Source organism: Gopherus evgoodei, chromosome 11, assembly GCF_007399415.2.
Source record: "Gopherus evgoodei ecotype Sinaloan lineage chromosome 11, rGopEvg1_v1.p, whole genome shotgun sequence".
Lineage (NCBI taxonomy): Eukaryota > Metazoa > Chordata > Testudines > Testudinidae > Gopherus > Gopherus evgoodei.
Window position 1 is genome coordinate 14,447,069 of NC_044332.1, and position 14,750 is coordinate 14,461,818.

General features: G+C 42.4%; 1 protein-coding gene across 6 annotated transcripts in view; it reads left to right on the forward strand.

Annotated features, from left to right (window-relative positions):
- Positions 1 to 14,750, forward strand: part of ERBB4 (erb-b2 receptor tyrosine kinase 4) — a 1,029,410-nt gene that overhangs the window by 716,959 nt on the left and 297,701 nt on the right. For all 6 annotated transcript variants that reach the window (XM_030580258.1, XM_030580260.1, XM_030580261.1 and 3 more), the window contains exon 5: positions 3,653 to 3,718. In XM_030580258.1, the coding sequence (XP_030436118.1) occupies positions 3,653 to 3,718 (66 nt within the window). The remainder of the gene's footprint in view (positions 1 to 3,652; positions 3,719 to 14,750) is intronic.

Sequence of the window (14,750 nt, forward strand, 5' to 3'; positions counted from 1 at the left end):
GAGAGTCAACAGTTGATTGCACATAGAATGCATGTGATGAATTATCAGATCCAGGCTTTCTCTCCCTCAAATAAGGCTTGATCCTGCAAGGTGCTCACCACTGACACTTGAGGATGCTCCACATCTTGCAAAATCAATCTCCTAATCTGCAAAGATTAATAAAGAAAATCATAGGAAGGAAGTGTGATTCCTTACCTAATCCACCTTGCTATTAAAAAAATAAAACACTCCTCCCCAAAACCCCCCATGAAGGATACTTGGCACTCTTTCATGCTTTAACATTTCCTTATTGAAGTGAGCCTGCAAGGAGTATCCCAGAGATTCCATCTACTTCTCGCAGGTTTTTGGTTTTTATAAACACAGTGAGTACAATGAAAGGAATTGCCTACTTTATTTCCCAAATCTCTGATCTGAAAAACAGTTCTTCACTGGCGGCTCACTGTGAACTTTCTAAAATCTACTTATGTCCCTTTCTGAAATTCATTGTAGTGTGATACATAGAACTACAGAAGTACAAAAGACGATGCAGACATCTCTGTCTCTGAGGCCTGGTCTACACTCGGAGGGGGATCGATCTAAGTTACGCAACTTCAGCTACATAAATAACATAGCTGAAGTCTACGTACTGAGATCTACTTACCACGGTGTCTTCACTGTGCCAAGTCGACAGTTGATGCGCCCCTGTTGACTCGGCCTATGCTTCTCGCTCCAGTGGAGTACTGGAGTCAACAGGAGAGTGCTCAGTTGTCGATTTATTGCATCTAGAGAAGACGTGATAAATTGACCCCTGCTGGATTGATCGCTGCCCATCGATCCAGCGCGTAATGTAGACATGCCCTCAGTGAATCAGCAGACTTCTCTGCAGGAAGGTCCATATTTTTGAATCTGGGGATGAATTTCAAACAGCTGACGTTTGGATGGATTCTTGCAAATCCTTGCTCATATGGATACCTCTTACTCTCATGAGCCCTCCAGTGGGACAACTCTTTGTGGGAGAGAGTTCCAGAAATCAGATCCTTAGAGGACAACATTTTTCCCTGAGTTACACTTGTGCAAACAAACCCACTGTAGTCTTTGTAGCTGCATGAGGATAACTGCGGGCAGAATTTAGACCAGTACTTGTTCATGTTGAGAGAGGTCCAAGGTTCTTAACACTAACAACTAAAGAGCAAAATGGACAAGCCACTTTTTTTAGTCCCCGTGTATTTGATATTTGACCTTCGAAAGGACTTGTGATAATTTAATTCAAAGATGTGCTGTCTACATGCTCAGCTTCTCATTTTGCCTGTGTAACTGAGAGAAGAGAAAACAATGAAGCAGACACTTTGAGCTCCCAATGAGAGAAAAGAGAGCTGGCAGCCTCCCCTCTGCTCTCCTGTTAAATATATCTCTATTTAAATGCAAATTATCGTCTGACACTGCCAAACAAAGTCATGTAATAGGAAGCAGACAGTCTAGTTAAAGTTCTCTAAAAATGACTTCTGAACATGCTGAATCACATTTATTTCTAGGATGGAAGGAGCTGGGTGAATGAAATTTTGGTTCCATACCAAGGATCATGTTGGTGCCAAGGAATTTGAGATGCAAAGACTTTTATTCATATGTGGAGCTTTCAAAGATCTCAGCATACACAGAAGTGTAGGAGGACTCATTGGCTAGGGGTCACCTGTCATGAAGCCTGAAGCTACTGTTATCTCACTACAGATGTCACTGTAGCAATGAAAAATCCAGTGGGTACAGTAAATATAGAGTGGGGATAGAAATCAGAAAAGGAGAGGGGAAATGAAATCTCATTCTGCTTCTGGGATATACAATTAACAAATGGTCTGTATGTATTCTAAGAGTTCAATAGATATAGTCACAAGACTTCCATTAGCTTTCTCCCTAACCATCTTCTCTAAACTCAATGTGACATTATGTACAACCTTAAGCATAATCTGCACTGCCTTGGGAATAACTCTGGGAGGTGCTGTGCCACAGAGATACACCTGTGAGTTGGCTTTCCTCACCAGCTTCACCCTCATTCCTGTACCAGCAGCAAATTGCAACTCTCCTTGCATTGGCTCAGATGCATTGGTTAACAAGTGTGGATGTTGTATGTGGAATGAAGACTTTGCCCTCCTATTCTGTGGGAGTGGGAATAAGTAGGTTTACAATATCCGCTGTGTTTGATATGCAGGATCCAATATCCTAGGGGCATAAGGCAGGTTCTTAATACTTCTTACTCAGTTGGATGGGTCTATGGATCTATTCACCATTGAGCCCTGACTGAGAGTCTCTTCTGTTAAAAGTTTCCCACGTTTGCTGTTCGCCTCAGCCTCATTTCTAATTTCCAGTGTTATAAATCAATTTAGATTTATTAGCTTTCTGCACAGGGTTCCAGTAGCCTTTTAATAATAATTATCTTTATTACTGTATGAAGTTGCATTATTCATGCCAGATGGAGTCCCCATCCTGTCAGCCAGAATGAGTTTGCATTAGGTAGTTATAATGTGTTTGTGATCTAAATAAACAGATGGCAGAAACTGACAGGAAATTATATGCTGATGATGTCAGCAACAATGCTTTCCAGGCATAATTGCTTTCAATGAACTTCAGTCCAACAAAGAACTGTTACTTTCAACAAAGTAGTTAGCATACACCATGTAATTACTGTACAATATAATCAGTTGTGCCATCAACACTGTATACATGTCAGAGTGGTGAAAGTGGGTTTCAAGAACATAATCCTTAAGACCTTCTGACTTTATGTGAATAAAATACCATCTCTTCTCCCAAGCTCTGTTAGCCAAGTAAATAACACTTTTTCTTTGTGGCTAGAACTTCAGAGTTCAGAGTGTTAGCACAGGGATGTGGTCCTATTTGATCTGTCAACATTCCCAAAGTTTGTGTATACAGAAGAGTATTGCACGTTAGTGCTATTAACACATTCATGGAAAGGCTCCCATTCACTTCAATGGGCTTCTGGATCAAGCTCTAAGTGGAAGCTTGCTTAACAGATTTTCTGAGCAATATTTTTGTGAAGAATGAAAGAGTCCTCACAAATGAGGATAGGTTGCTTTTGGGGAGTAAAAAAAACCCAACCTATTTAGCTAATAAAACTGTCCATATCTTTTAAAAATGATTTGGTCACGTTTCTTTATTAGTCACACGGTTGCTTGCTTTTTTCCCCAGAAGTTTGTTTGTTCATTCATTTGTATTGACTTTTATTTCTGTTATGGGGTTCAGATGTTTTTGTGTACCATTTCTAGCAGTGGCATCCACCAGTAACGCAAGGCTGGGTGGATCCAGCATAGACCATTATGTTCACTGCTTGGGATAGTTAACGGTGAAAATATACTTAGATGTTCCCAGTCTGGTTTTCTTCTCTTTAGAGCAGCATCTGTTCTCAAGATCCACAAATTCAATTTATATATTTAAGAAGAGATAGTAGAGTTAGGAAATTAAAGTGCCAATGTCATGTCCCTCAGCCTCATCTGTGTTTCACACATCGGGCTGGCCACTTAACCTGACTCTGTTTTGCCAATCCCTCAACCCCGGTAAGGCATATAAATCCTCATATCACAACAGTAGTGCCTCCCTTGAGGAATCAGTAGAGGCCCAAGACTGAAGCTGAGTTTCTAACTAATCTTTATTTGTTTTCATCCTGCAGGTGGGCGATGCCACAAGTCCTGCACAGGTCGATGTTGGGGACCCACAGAAAACCACTGCCAGAGCTGTAAGTATGTGAGGACAGGGAAAGAAAGGTGTGGAAAGAACTGTAAAAGGGATTCTACAGTTTCCATTTTAAAGGGATATTGTCATGGTTTTTTAAAAACAGCTTTATCTTTTTCACTTGTGTAAGTGTCTCTTTGTGCTTTCCCATCTAGCATTTTTTCCCCTTCTCTTCTCTGCTTCCCAACGTAGGGCATTGCTCTGGGGAGTATTAACTGCGACTTCAGAATGCATTGGAGCAAACACAATAACAAGAATGCAAAGCTATGGACTTGATCCTGAAATCCTTAGTGAGGACCCTATCCTGCAGGAAGCTGAATTGGCTCTAAAATCCTATTAATTTCAATGGGAATATGAGGATATTTGTCCCCTTGCAGGATTATGCTCTTGATAAGGATCTCGGGATGTGGTCCATTGTATGTAGGTCCTACTTAGATAGCCAATAATGGAGATTGTTTAGAAGAAGTTCTTTCCAATTTACTGGTAGATTGTTTAGAATGTCTATCTGTCATCGTGTGTTTGGAAGATATCACAATGGTGATGAGTGAATTTGTTCATATAAAATAATAACCATCTGGACAGAGAGTCTTTTCTTACAGTATTTCCAAACTGACTAGACAGATATCATGGAACAAGGAGCCAGGCAACCCCAACACCAGCAAAATATAAAAGGAGAAACAACTAAGAGTGAACACCAGCAGTGGCCAGGGGCAACAGAGTCTTCCTAATAGTTGGGGATGCCACGAGGCCCTGCTCCCTCCCTCTTTCCCCCCGAGGCCAAGCCAGAAGCCAGAGCTAGGCTGGGGAGACGGAGCCCCTCCACCTGCCTGTGGTGCGGAGCCGAAGAGCAGCCCCCAGTCCATGTCCCTGGCGTCAGGGCAGGTGGAGGGTCCGCCACTACACACAGATGCCTGCATGGCTCATAGCATGGCCCGGCTGTGGTTCTTCAGCACCACAGGCACCTCCCTCATGCCAGGTCAGAAACCAGAGCCGGATCCGGGTAACAGCCACGTGGGCAGTTGTGGGGAGCCACAGACCCTTCACCTGCCCTGAGCAGGCAGACATGGACATGAGCCAAGGGCTGCTCTCAGGCCCCCTCCACCCTGAGCAGGTACAGGGTCTACAGCTCCCCACAGCTGCCTGGGCTCCTTGTAGGGTTGCCAACTGTGACTGAAGCTATTCCAGGAGATAAATTTCCCCCAGCATGAGGTACTATCATTTTCTTAAGATATCCTGTTAAAATCTCCTGGATTCCTTTCAGTGGTCACCAGGAGATCAATGCTGACTCCAGGAGACTCCAGGCCAATCCTGGAGGATTGGCAACCCTAGCTCCTCGGGCCACTCTTACCCGGGCCAGGTTCCAGCTTCCCGCCTAGCGGGGGAGGGGACTTTGGGGGGGAAAAGGAAGGGCAAGGGGGGCAGGTCTGTGCCAAAAAGTGGATGGGCCAGGCCCATCCATGTTCAAAAATGGGAAGGCCATGGCCCTGTAGCCCCGCTGGCAGTGGCTATTTAAGACCTAGCAGGTGCAAAAAATGATAACCTATTGTTTCTTTCCACACTCCTGTCATAAACAGATAGCTAAGGGTTAATGTCTCTTTCACCTGGAAAGGAGTAACCTGAAACACCTGACCCGAGGACCAATCAGTAAACAAGACTTTTTCAAATCTGGGTGGAGGGAAGTTTTGGGTGTGAGTTCTTTGTTCTTTGTCTTGTGTCTGACCCTCTCGGCTCTGAGAGTGATCTTTCTGTCTCCTGGCTTTCTAATCTTCTGTTTCCAAGTTGTAAGTACAAAGATAGTAAGACAATAAGGTTTATATTGTTTTCTTTTGTATTTACATGTGTGTAGTTGCTGGAATGTTTAAATTGTATTCTTTTTTAGATAAGGCTGTTTATTCATTTTTTTTTCTTTTAAGCAAATGACCCTGTATTTGTCACCTTAATACAGAAAGACCATTTTTATGTCCTTTTCTTTCTTTTTTATATAAAGCCTTCTTTTTAAGACTTCTTGGAGTTTTTCTTTAGTGGGGACTCCAGGGAATTGAGTCTGCAGCTCACCAGGGAATAGGTGGGAGAAAGAAGTCAGGGGGAAAATCTCTTTGTGTTAGATTTACTAACCTGACTTTGCATACCCTCTGGGTGAGGGGGGAAGTACTTGTATTTTCCAGGACTGGAAACAGGGAAGGTGGAGTCCCTCTGTTTAGATTCACGGAGCTTGCTTCTGTATATCTCTGCAGGAACCCAGGGAGGGAACACCTGGAGGGGAGGAAGGGAAATTGTTTATTCCCCTTTGTTGTGAGACTCAAGGAATCTGAGTCTGGGGGTCCCCCAGGGATGGTTTTGGGGAGACCACAGTGCACCAGGCACTGTATAGATCCCTGGCTGGTGGCAGCTTTACCAGGTCCAAGCTGGTAACTAAGCTTGGAGGTTTTCATGCTAACACCCATATTTTGGACGCTAAGGTCCAGATCTGGGAAAAATGTTATGACATGGTGGCACAGTGGTGTGGATAGATAGAAGAATCCAGAAGCCAGTAGGAATATTATATTTTTCTTTTCTCTGTTAGGGGCTTTTAAGCAGAGAGGGTTTGGTTTTAAAAGGAACCAGAGAGAATTTTTTTTTCTGTTCTCTCCTGGCAGTAGCTTGCATATTAAGCAAGGAACCATTAAGCTGTGACAAACAGGTCTTTTGTCAGACAATAGCACTCTGATTGTAAGTCAAGTATCCAGCAATACACATGCAAATAAAGTGGTTTTTCTGGTTTACTTTACATTTAAAAGATTAGCTAGAGGAAGAAAGGGAAAAAGGCACTGTTGCTAGGCAGACCCCAGGAGGCAACAGAGAACCTGCAGTTCAGGCAATAAACACCGGAGGGCACCCCAACACAAGAAAACAGGAATCAGAATGTCACGAAAACCAGAAGCAGTACAGCTGGAAGCAATGGAAAAACAAATAGAACTACTAAGAACACAAATGGCCAGAGATGAGGCAACTCACAAACAAGAGATGGAAAGGCTACAAAAACAAGAAGACGCCAAAAATGCAGCCCACCACAGAAAACTACAAGAAGAAGAGGCAGCCTACCGCCGAGACATGGAAAAACAACAAAAAGAAAGTGAAGAGAAGGAAAAAAAGTGAATAAACAGCCTTATCCAAAAAAGAATACAATTTAAACATTCCAGCAACTACACACATGTAAATACAAAAGAAAACAATATAAACCTTATTGTCTTACTATCTTTGTACTTACAACTTGGAAACAGAAGATTAGAAAGCTAGGAGACAGAAAGATCACTCTCAGAGCCGAGAGGGTCAGACACAAGACAAAGAACAAAGAACTCACACCCAAAACTTCCCTCCACCCAGATTTGAAAAAGTCTTGTTTACTGATTGGTCCTCTGGTCAGGTGTTTCAGGTTACTCCTTTCCAGGTGAAAGAGACATTAACCCTTAGCTATCTGTTTATGACAACTCCCCACAAGGAATATCTTTGTTTGGATGTGTGGCTAAATCCTTAAATGTTTATATTTTATTTAAATATTTATTTTTACTTTGCATTTAAAATTGTATGTGCTCATTGGGTTCCCTCTTCCTAGGAAGTTAACTTTTTCCATACATTTCCACAAGTAAGCCTGTCTTCTATGGTTCCATTTGTGCTCTAGGTCCAAAGGCAGTAGATATGAGCAAAGGACTTGCAAACATAAGCTACCAATACACACATGCACATGATACCTGAATCTATCATCAACAGTCCAATAGTATCCACCTCTGTTTAACTGGATTCATTAGAAGTATCACCACTACTTGTACACATTTAGGACTACCTTCATGCAAGAGGTTATATGAAATTGGAAAATGCTAATTGTTTTATAGGAGAATTTTACAAGGGGAACAAAACTAGTGTTCCAAGATTATTCTAACATTGTCTACAACAGGGGTCGGCAACCTTTCAGAACCGGTGTGCCGAGTCTTCATTTATTCACTCTGATTTAGGTTTCACGTGTCAGAAATACATTTTAACATTTTTAGAAGATCTTTCTATAAGTCTATAATATATAACTAAACTATTGTATGTAAAGTAATTAAGGTTTTTAAAATGTTTAAGAAACTTCATTTAAAATTAAATTAAAATGCAGAGCTCCCCGGACTGGCAGCCAGGACCTGGGCAGTGCGAGTGCCACTAAAAATCAGCTCATGTGCCGCCTTTGGCACATGTGCCATAGGTTGCCTACCCCTGGTCTACAATGAAGAAAGGGCCCAAATAACTACTGTCCCATGCGCTCTGCACTCCACTATACTGCACCAAGGTTTGGGTCTCAGCTGACTTCTAACTCCACCGACTTCAGGTTCCTAGAATTTTCTGTTCTGTCTGTGTCCACTGCACTGAGAAGAATCATACTGACTACCATCAACCATAAGGATTCACCTCTCACATTGCCACACACACAAGGCATGCATGCAGTAGCTGATATCTCCATACTGGTTACTTGCTTTTGGTTCAGAAATGCCTTTGTTGACCTGACTGCCATGGTTCATAATGGTGAAGGCTCTCTAATCACTCTGCCAAAGTTAACATCTTTCCCACAAATGCACAAGCAAAGTCTTCCACTTCACATGGAATTTGACCTAAGTAAATAAATGTTTTTTTGGCCTGGCCAGTTTATGGGAACCATTGAATAATGCACCACGTACAATGGTATTTGAAAGAGCTCGATCTTTGGTCTGCCCTGTAGATCAAGCTGGAACTCCTCTTTCATTTTCTGACCGCCTTTTTGATTGCAACTGAAGAAGTTAGTGTTGAAAAAAGAATTTAAATCAGTGTTTCCCACCTGGTGAAAAAGTGGACCTTAGCCGGTAAGGCACTGTTATACATCCAAGCAAGTTCCTTTCTCTGTCCTACATAGGACTGTTTCTCTATCAAATGTATTAGTACCCTTATAGCCTGGATAAAAATCCAGTTTTGGGGGGACTTATCTTTTGAATGTTTGGTTGTTCACCCATCACTAACCCCAAAACAGATTACAATAATTTTACTGTAGCTACAACCTTGGGTCCTGATCCCTGCAAGAAATGCTCTAACTCTGCATAGTGTGGGGTCCTATTAATTTTAATAGGCCTTGATGTGGCTGCAGAAGTTCGTGTCGCAGGATGCCAGCCCTAGAACTCAACTACTAAGCAGAACTGCTTTGAGATAAGTAAATTGATTTGGTGGATTAATGTAGTAATGCCAGGGAGAGATAAATTTATCTGCAATGTTGCTCTGAATTTGGAAGCTTAGCAGAGCTATACAGTAGGTTTACTATTTGGAGAGACAACCATCTTTCTCTTTACAAGAACTGAGCAAACATAGGGCAAGAACTGAGCAAACTGAACACTAGGGACAGGCCAAGGCATAAAAGTGGCTACCAAAATAATAAACGATGAAAAAGGGAAAGTTATCTAGGCTCCAGAAAGATCTAATTTGAAATAGCAAGCGTAGACCCTTTTATCTTTAAGCACAGTATCAGGATAACTCCCCGCAGTGTCTGATTATCAGGGACTGCAGTTACTTTATCTTTCACACTTCTCTATCCCCTATGACCTAATGTGATCATTGGTAAGCACTTGTTTTCTAAGGAAAATGTTGTTGCATACTAAACTGGCGATGGGGACTTTTAAAAAACCTTTTATGCATTTTACACTAACATGGGCATTTATTGCTTGGCTTTTGTTTAGTTATAGAAATACGCATGTAGGCACCCAAATCAAAAACCAGAAAACAACTAACACCACACTGTTATTACTTTGATCTCTGCTAAAAAAAAGCACTTGAATTTTCAGTCTGATAGATGTTATTTTTGGATGCCACTCATCCCATTCCCAGTTTGTCCTCACACATATTTTATGTACCCTAAGCTAGTATATTTGAGAATACTCATCTTTCAGATGTATGCAGCAAGATGCTTCAAAAAGCATAACGTCTTCAAACCTAAATATTTTGTTCCAGGAAACAGAACTCAAGGAGGGCATATCTGCATTTTAATAATTTCATTTTTTTGATTGATCGCTAAAGCAAAAACTCTAATGAGCCCTCCTCCCAAGTTAAGATTTAGATTATTTTCCAGAAAAAAGGGATAAAACAAAAAGATCTTAATCCTTGTCTTTCATTTCAAATTACGCCAGGGGAAAAAGCAACAGGATAGTTTTGTCTACTTCTTGTAGTCTACTTCTTGTCTTGTCTTCCAGCTGTTTATATCTCTCTATCTTTAAGTGTCTGGTACACCACCTGTATCTATATAAATGTAACACGTCCATTTACATGTTTAAGAGGACAATTAATAGGAAATTATAGATAAACTGTTGTCATTAATAGGTAAAGAAGGGATAATTTCCAGATGCGATATTGCGCAATTAATTCGTTTTCTTAACACTGAAAATATTAGTAGATATTAGCAGCAACAAACATTTTCAAAAGTAGCTATGGATTCTGGGTGCCTGAGTTTCAGGGGAGCCAATTTAGCATGGCAAGTCTGATTTTCAATAAGCACTGAGCCCCCATCAAACTAAAAAAAACCCAAACCCTTTATAGTGAGACACCCCAAAATCTGGGGATTAAAAAATCACTACTCACTTTTGAAAGCCTTTCCTTATTTTTATTGTCCTGTCTACTCTTCATGTCTGTGTTGTATTCTTCCCACGTGAAAGGAAATTGGAACTGCTGTAAACTTAATACACTATTTTATGAGCTGTGAGTGTCAGGATTGCACTGTCCCTTTAAGAAGGAGTAGAGACAGTGCATCTGTGGCAGGTCAGCTGACCCCACCTGAGCTTAAAAGAGGGCACCTGCAGTTAGATAGAGAGAGACCCACTGAGGTGAGCCTGAGAGACCATGAAGAAAGGAGAAAGAGCATGGACATGGGGCTCTCATTGCCTGCTCCCTGGAAATAGGGAGCCCTGGAGAAACTAGAACTGCCAGAGATCCCTGCAAGGGAAGACAAAAGGAACCTGAGGACTCTAGGGGGAAAACCCCGGGGAAGCTGTAGCCCAGGATGAGTTGAGGAACTATGCTTTTGTTGATTTGACTCAAGTTTGGACAATAAAACTGTATAAAAGAGACTGTGGGAGTGGCAGAGAGTCCTTAGCATATTGACGAGAAGACCTGCCTTGTCCCAGTGAGGGGAACAACCTTAAACTGAATACAATTTAAAGAAGAAAAACCTTAAACTAAATACAGTTTGAACCTACAGAACACAAAGGAGGCAAATAGGCTTTAAATCAACCCCCAATATAAACATGCTCGTAAAGGGATGTGTGTGAATAGGTGTTTGTCCCAGGTGTAATTGTATTTACAGTCTTTGTGCAACAAATATGGTTTGAAAAAAGAAGGTGCTGATGCAGTAAATATCCACACAGTACAGCGAAAATCAAGCAGGAGCTGGTGGGGAGAGAGGGAAAGAGCTGAAGCAGCAGTCTAGATCAATCAGACTAACATAGCGCTTTTGCTAGGAGCCAGCTTCTTTAATTAAAATCCTTGTATTTCACTAATAACTTTACATGTTCATGAGGCTTTCTTATTGATTTTGGTTACTTCCCATTTTCTCTCCTTCACAGGTTTACAGTTGCCTGACATAATGTAAAATTAAGGGAAACATTAAGATAGACTGATTAATTGCACACATGTGTGAAACAAAGCAACATCCTGCCTTCCCCCTTAATATGAGTCTCAACCAATTTTATTGTCATTTATTTATCGTTTGTGTTACAATAGTGCCTGCAAGTGTCAGTCACGGACCAGGACCCCATTATGCTAGGTGCTGTACAAACAGAGAACAAAGAGACAGTCCTTGCCCCAAAGAGCGTACAGTCCAAGTACAAGCCAAGAGACAACAGGTGGATATGCCCAGAGGCGGTGTAGTGTAAGACAACAATGAGACACTATTGGTCAGAATGCTAGGCTGTGGTCTAAAAGCAACTGACAAGTAGCCCCCTGCTTAAATCTTTATCCATTTGCATGTGTTGGGCACAAATTTGGTGTTATCCCTATTACTTTGCAAACTGTGTTTCAATCTTGCAGTTAGTTCTATACAGGTGGATCCTTTGCTCAGCATAAATGAGACTGCCTTAGAGGATCTGACTACAGGATTGGGGCCTGGATCATGATTAGTAAGACTCTCCTCTCAGTTTCACTGGTGCAGCTTGGAGGCGTATTTGGGCCTATTCTCAGCAGAATGGCCGAGCGTCTGGCAGCTCACGTGATGCTTCTGCAATTGGCAGCCTGGTTGTGCCTGCCGGCAGTTCATCCTCATCTCAGGTATGTGGCTGAACTGCTGGTGGGAGCTGTAGTTGCACCTTTGGGTTGCACCTGTGGCATCAGGCACCTCCTGTCCCACTGCTGCCCAGCGGCAAGGAGCAGCCTGAGGTGGTAGCGTCTAGGGGAACAAGAGTCAGCAGCAGCACAAGGAGAGTGGTCTAATGTTGGTGCCAGGCTCTGTGATGCTTCCGGAATGTACCTTGGGTTGTGAGGTACCTTGGGTTGTGAGGCACCTCGCTACCATCTCTCCTTAGCGAGAGGGCTCCTTGTCTGTGCCTACTATGGGGCCATTCCCCAATACCATCAGCCTCTGGCAACATAAGCACTGCCTTCCAGGCCTCTGTTGGCCTCTCTCCCTCTGTACAGATTAATGATAGACATGCTCCAACCCCAGCCCAGATCCACTGGACACTTACAGAATTCTCAGCTCTTCTGTTCCAAAAGGAACAGCACACGGAGACTTATCAGTCACTGTGGAACAAAGTGCTCCTTTACAACACAGCACTTAGATATGTTTATGGTAAAAACAAGACATTTACTTAACAGAGAGCAAGAGGTTCACATCATGGCAAGCAGAAATATTGGAAACAAAGAGTTACATGTAAAATAAAATCAAAACATGCATCTTAGAACCTAAACTTAAGTAATAAGAGATTGTCACGCCATAAGATCAAAAACTCACCCAAACCCCTTCCAGCTATTACAGCCAGTCTTGGTGGTGTTCTTTCCTTCATGAAACAAGCACACTTTCCTCTTTGATCCCAAGTTTGTCTCTACAGTTATAGTCCAAAAAACTATTGTGTGCATTTGCAAACAGGATAACTCCCATGGCTTGTGTTTTCCTGAGTAGCGTCTCCCACTTTGCAATTACCCGATTAATGTTTTGCTCAGACTGTAAATGACCCATTGTGTACCACACAATATTCAATTACATGTAGCCAAACAGATAGCTAACTATCTCTTGCATTAAAGAAATCTGTGTCTGGCCTTTTCTGGTGATCAGCTCCATGTCACAGACCTGGAGAACATAATTTTCAGTTTATACATGTTATACACACACACACACACACACACACACACACACACACACACACACACACACACACACAAAACTCCTTATATATTTTCTGTATGTATATGATTATATGGACCAGTATGACACAGGTTTTCATTAGAGATTTTACATGACACTCTTTGGTGAACTAGTATGTAGATATCAGATCCATGGGATCCCTGTAGCCCTGATGCACCTCTGTGCCCTCAGCCAGCTGGCACCAAGAGGTCCCTGGGTCACAGGCACATGCCCTGTCTCTCTCGCACACTCTCTCTCACTCACTCCACACAGCCGCAGCAGGTTTCCTCAAGGAAAAATTGCAAGCAGCCACCCCTATGCCCTTAGCAGCAGCATCCTTTACCTCTTGACCCCTTCCAACATTGATGCTGTTAAAATTATCTAGAAATTCCTCTTTAGAATTGGACATTCTAACAGTTCTGATGCACATGTAATGTGCATACCACAGGATTAAAAATTATAGACCATGACCTTTGTGTAGCATGAAATGTTGGCATGTTGACTTTCTTGGTAAAAGTAACAGAGCTGGTCAGAGAAACTTTGCTAGAACCAGACTCAGTCAGAACTTTTCAGTTAATCCAAAACAGTTTTGGAGGGAAATGTCCATCTCCGAGAATTTCATAATCTGTGTTCCTATTTGGAACAAAGCCAAATGTTGAACTCTCAAAATCCTGCATGAAACAGAATTTCCATCCTCTGCACAGGTCTAGTACCAATTTAAAAAGTCAACCTAAACAAGACCCAGCTATTCATAGTGCAGGTTTTGTAAACAGTACTATAAATTGTCAGTTATCAGGAACTGAGAATGTTTTCCAACACGAAGAGCATAACAGAGAACAGATTCAACACATACCTCACCTTAAACACATGGGTAGTCCTTCTGAGGTCAATGTGCTTACGTACCTTGCTGAACTGGGGCTGGAATCCTCTAGATTGGTGTGTGTGGTCACTGTATGTTTGATGAGATAACATCCTGAGGAACTACTGTCTCTTAAGAAGCTGTGGGATTTATACAAAAGCAATATCTGTATTTTCCTACATAGCACAAGCCTTAGAAGGCTGGGGTCATGCTCCATTGCCCTGATCAGGAGAAGATTTTGCTTGCTACATAGCACTCCAAAAATTACTTGTCCTGTAGCACTGGAAACTGCTGAACAGGTGTCAATGCTCTTCTCACCTCCCATGCTGCTGGACTTTTTTTGTTGGGCCTGCCTTTCCCCAGCATCATTCAAATGATGCTCCCCATGGGACCCCTGACAGCCATAGGCTGGAGGAAATAGCTGTGTGTATCCCGTAGGGTATGTCTGCACTTGGAGTAGGGGTGTCATTCTCAGCTCGACGAGACATACTCGTGCTAGCTCGCATTGAGTAGCATGCTAAAAATAGAGTATAGCTGTGGCAGAGCAAATGGTGGGAGGGTCTCGTCACCCCGGGTGTGGGCCTAGGGTCTCTGATGGGAATCACACTTCAGCTCCAAATGTAGACATACCTGTAGAGGGACAGAGTTTGGTCTTGGCCAGCTAAAATTAGCTGCCCCAGGGCTGGAAAAGGGGAATTGTCCTTTCCTTCACTTCCCCTCAGTCCCAAGGAAAGTGGTGTGTGTGTGTGTGTGTGTGTGTGTGTGCGGGGGATGTACATCTGTACTTTCAGAGTGGGCTCTCCTAGCCTTCTTCTCCTG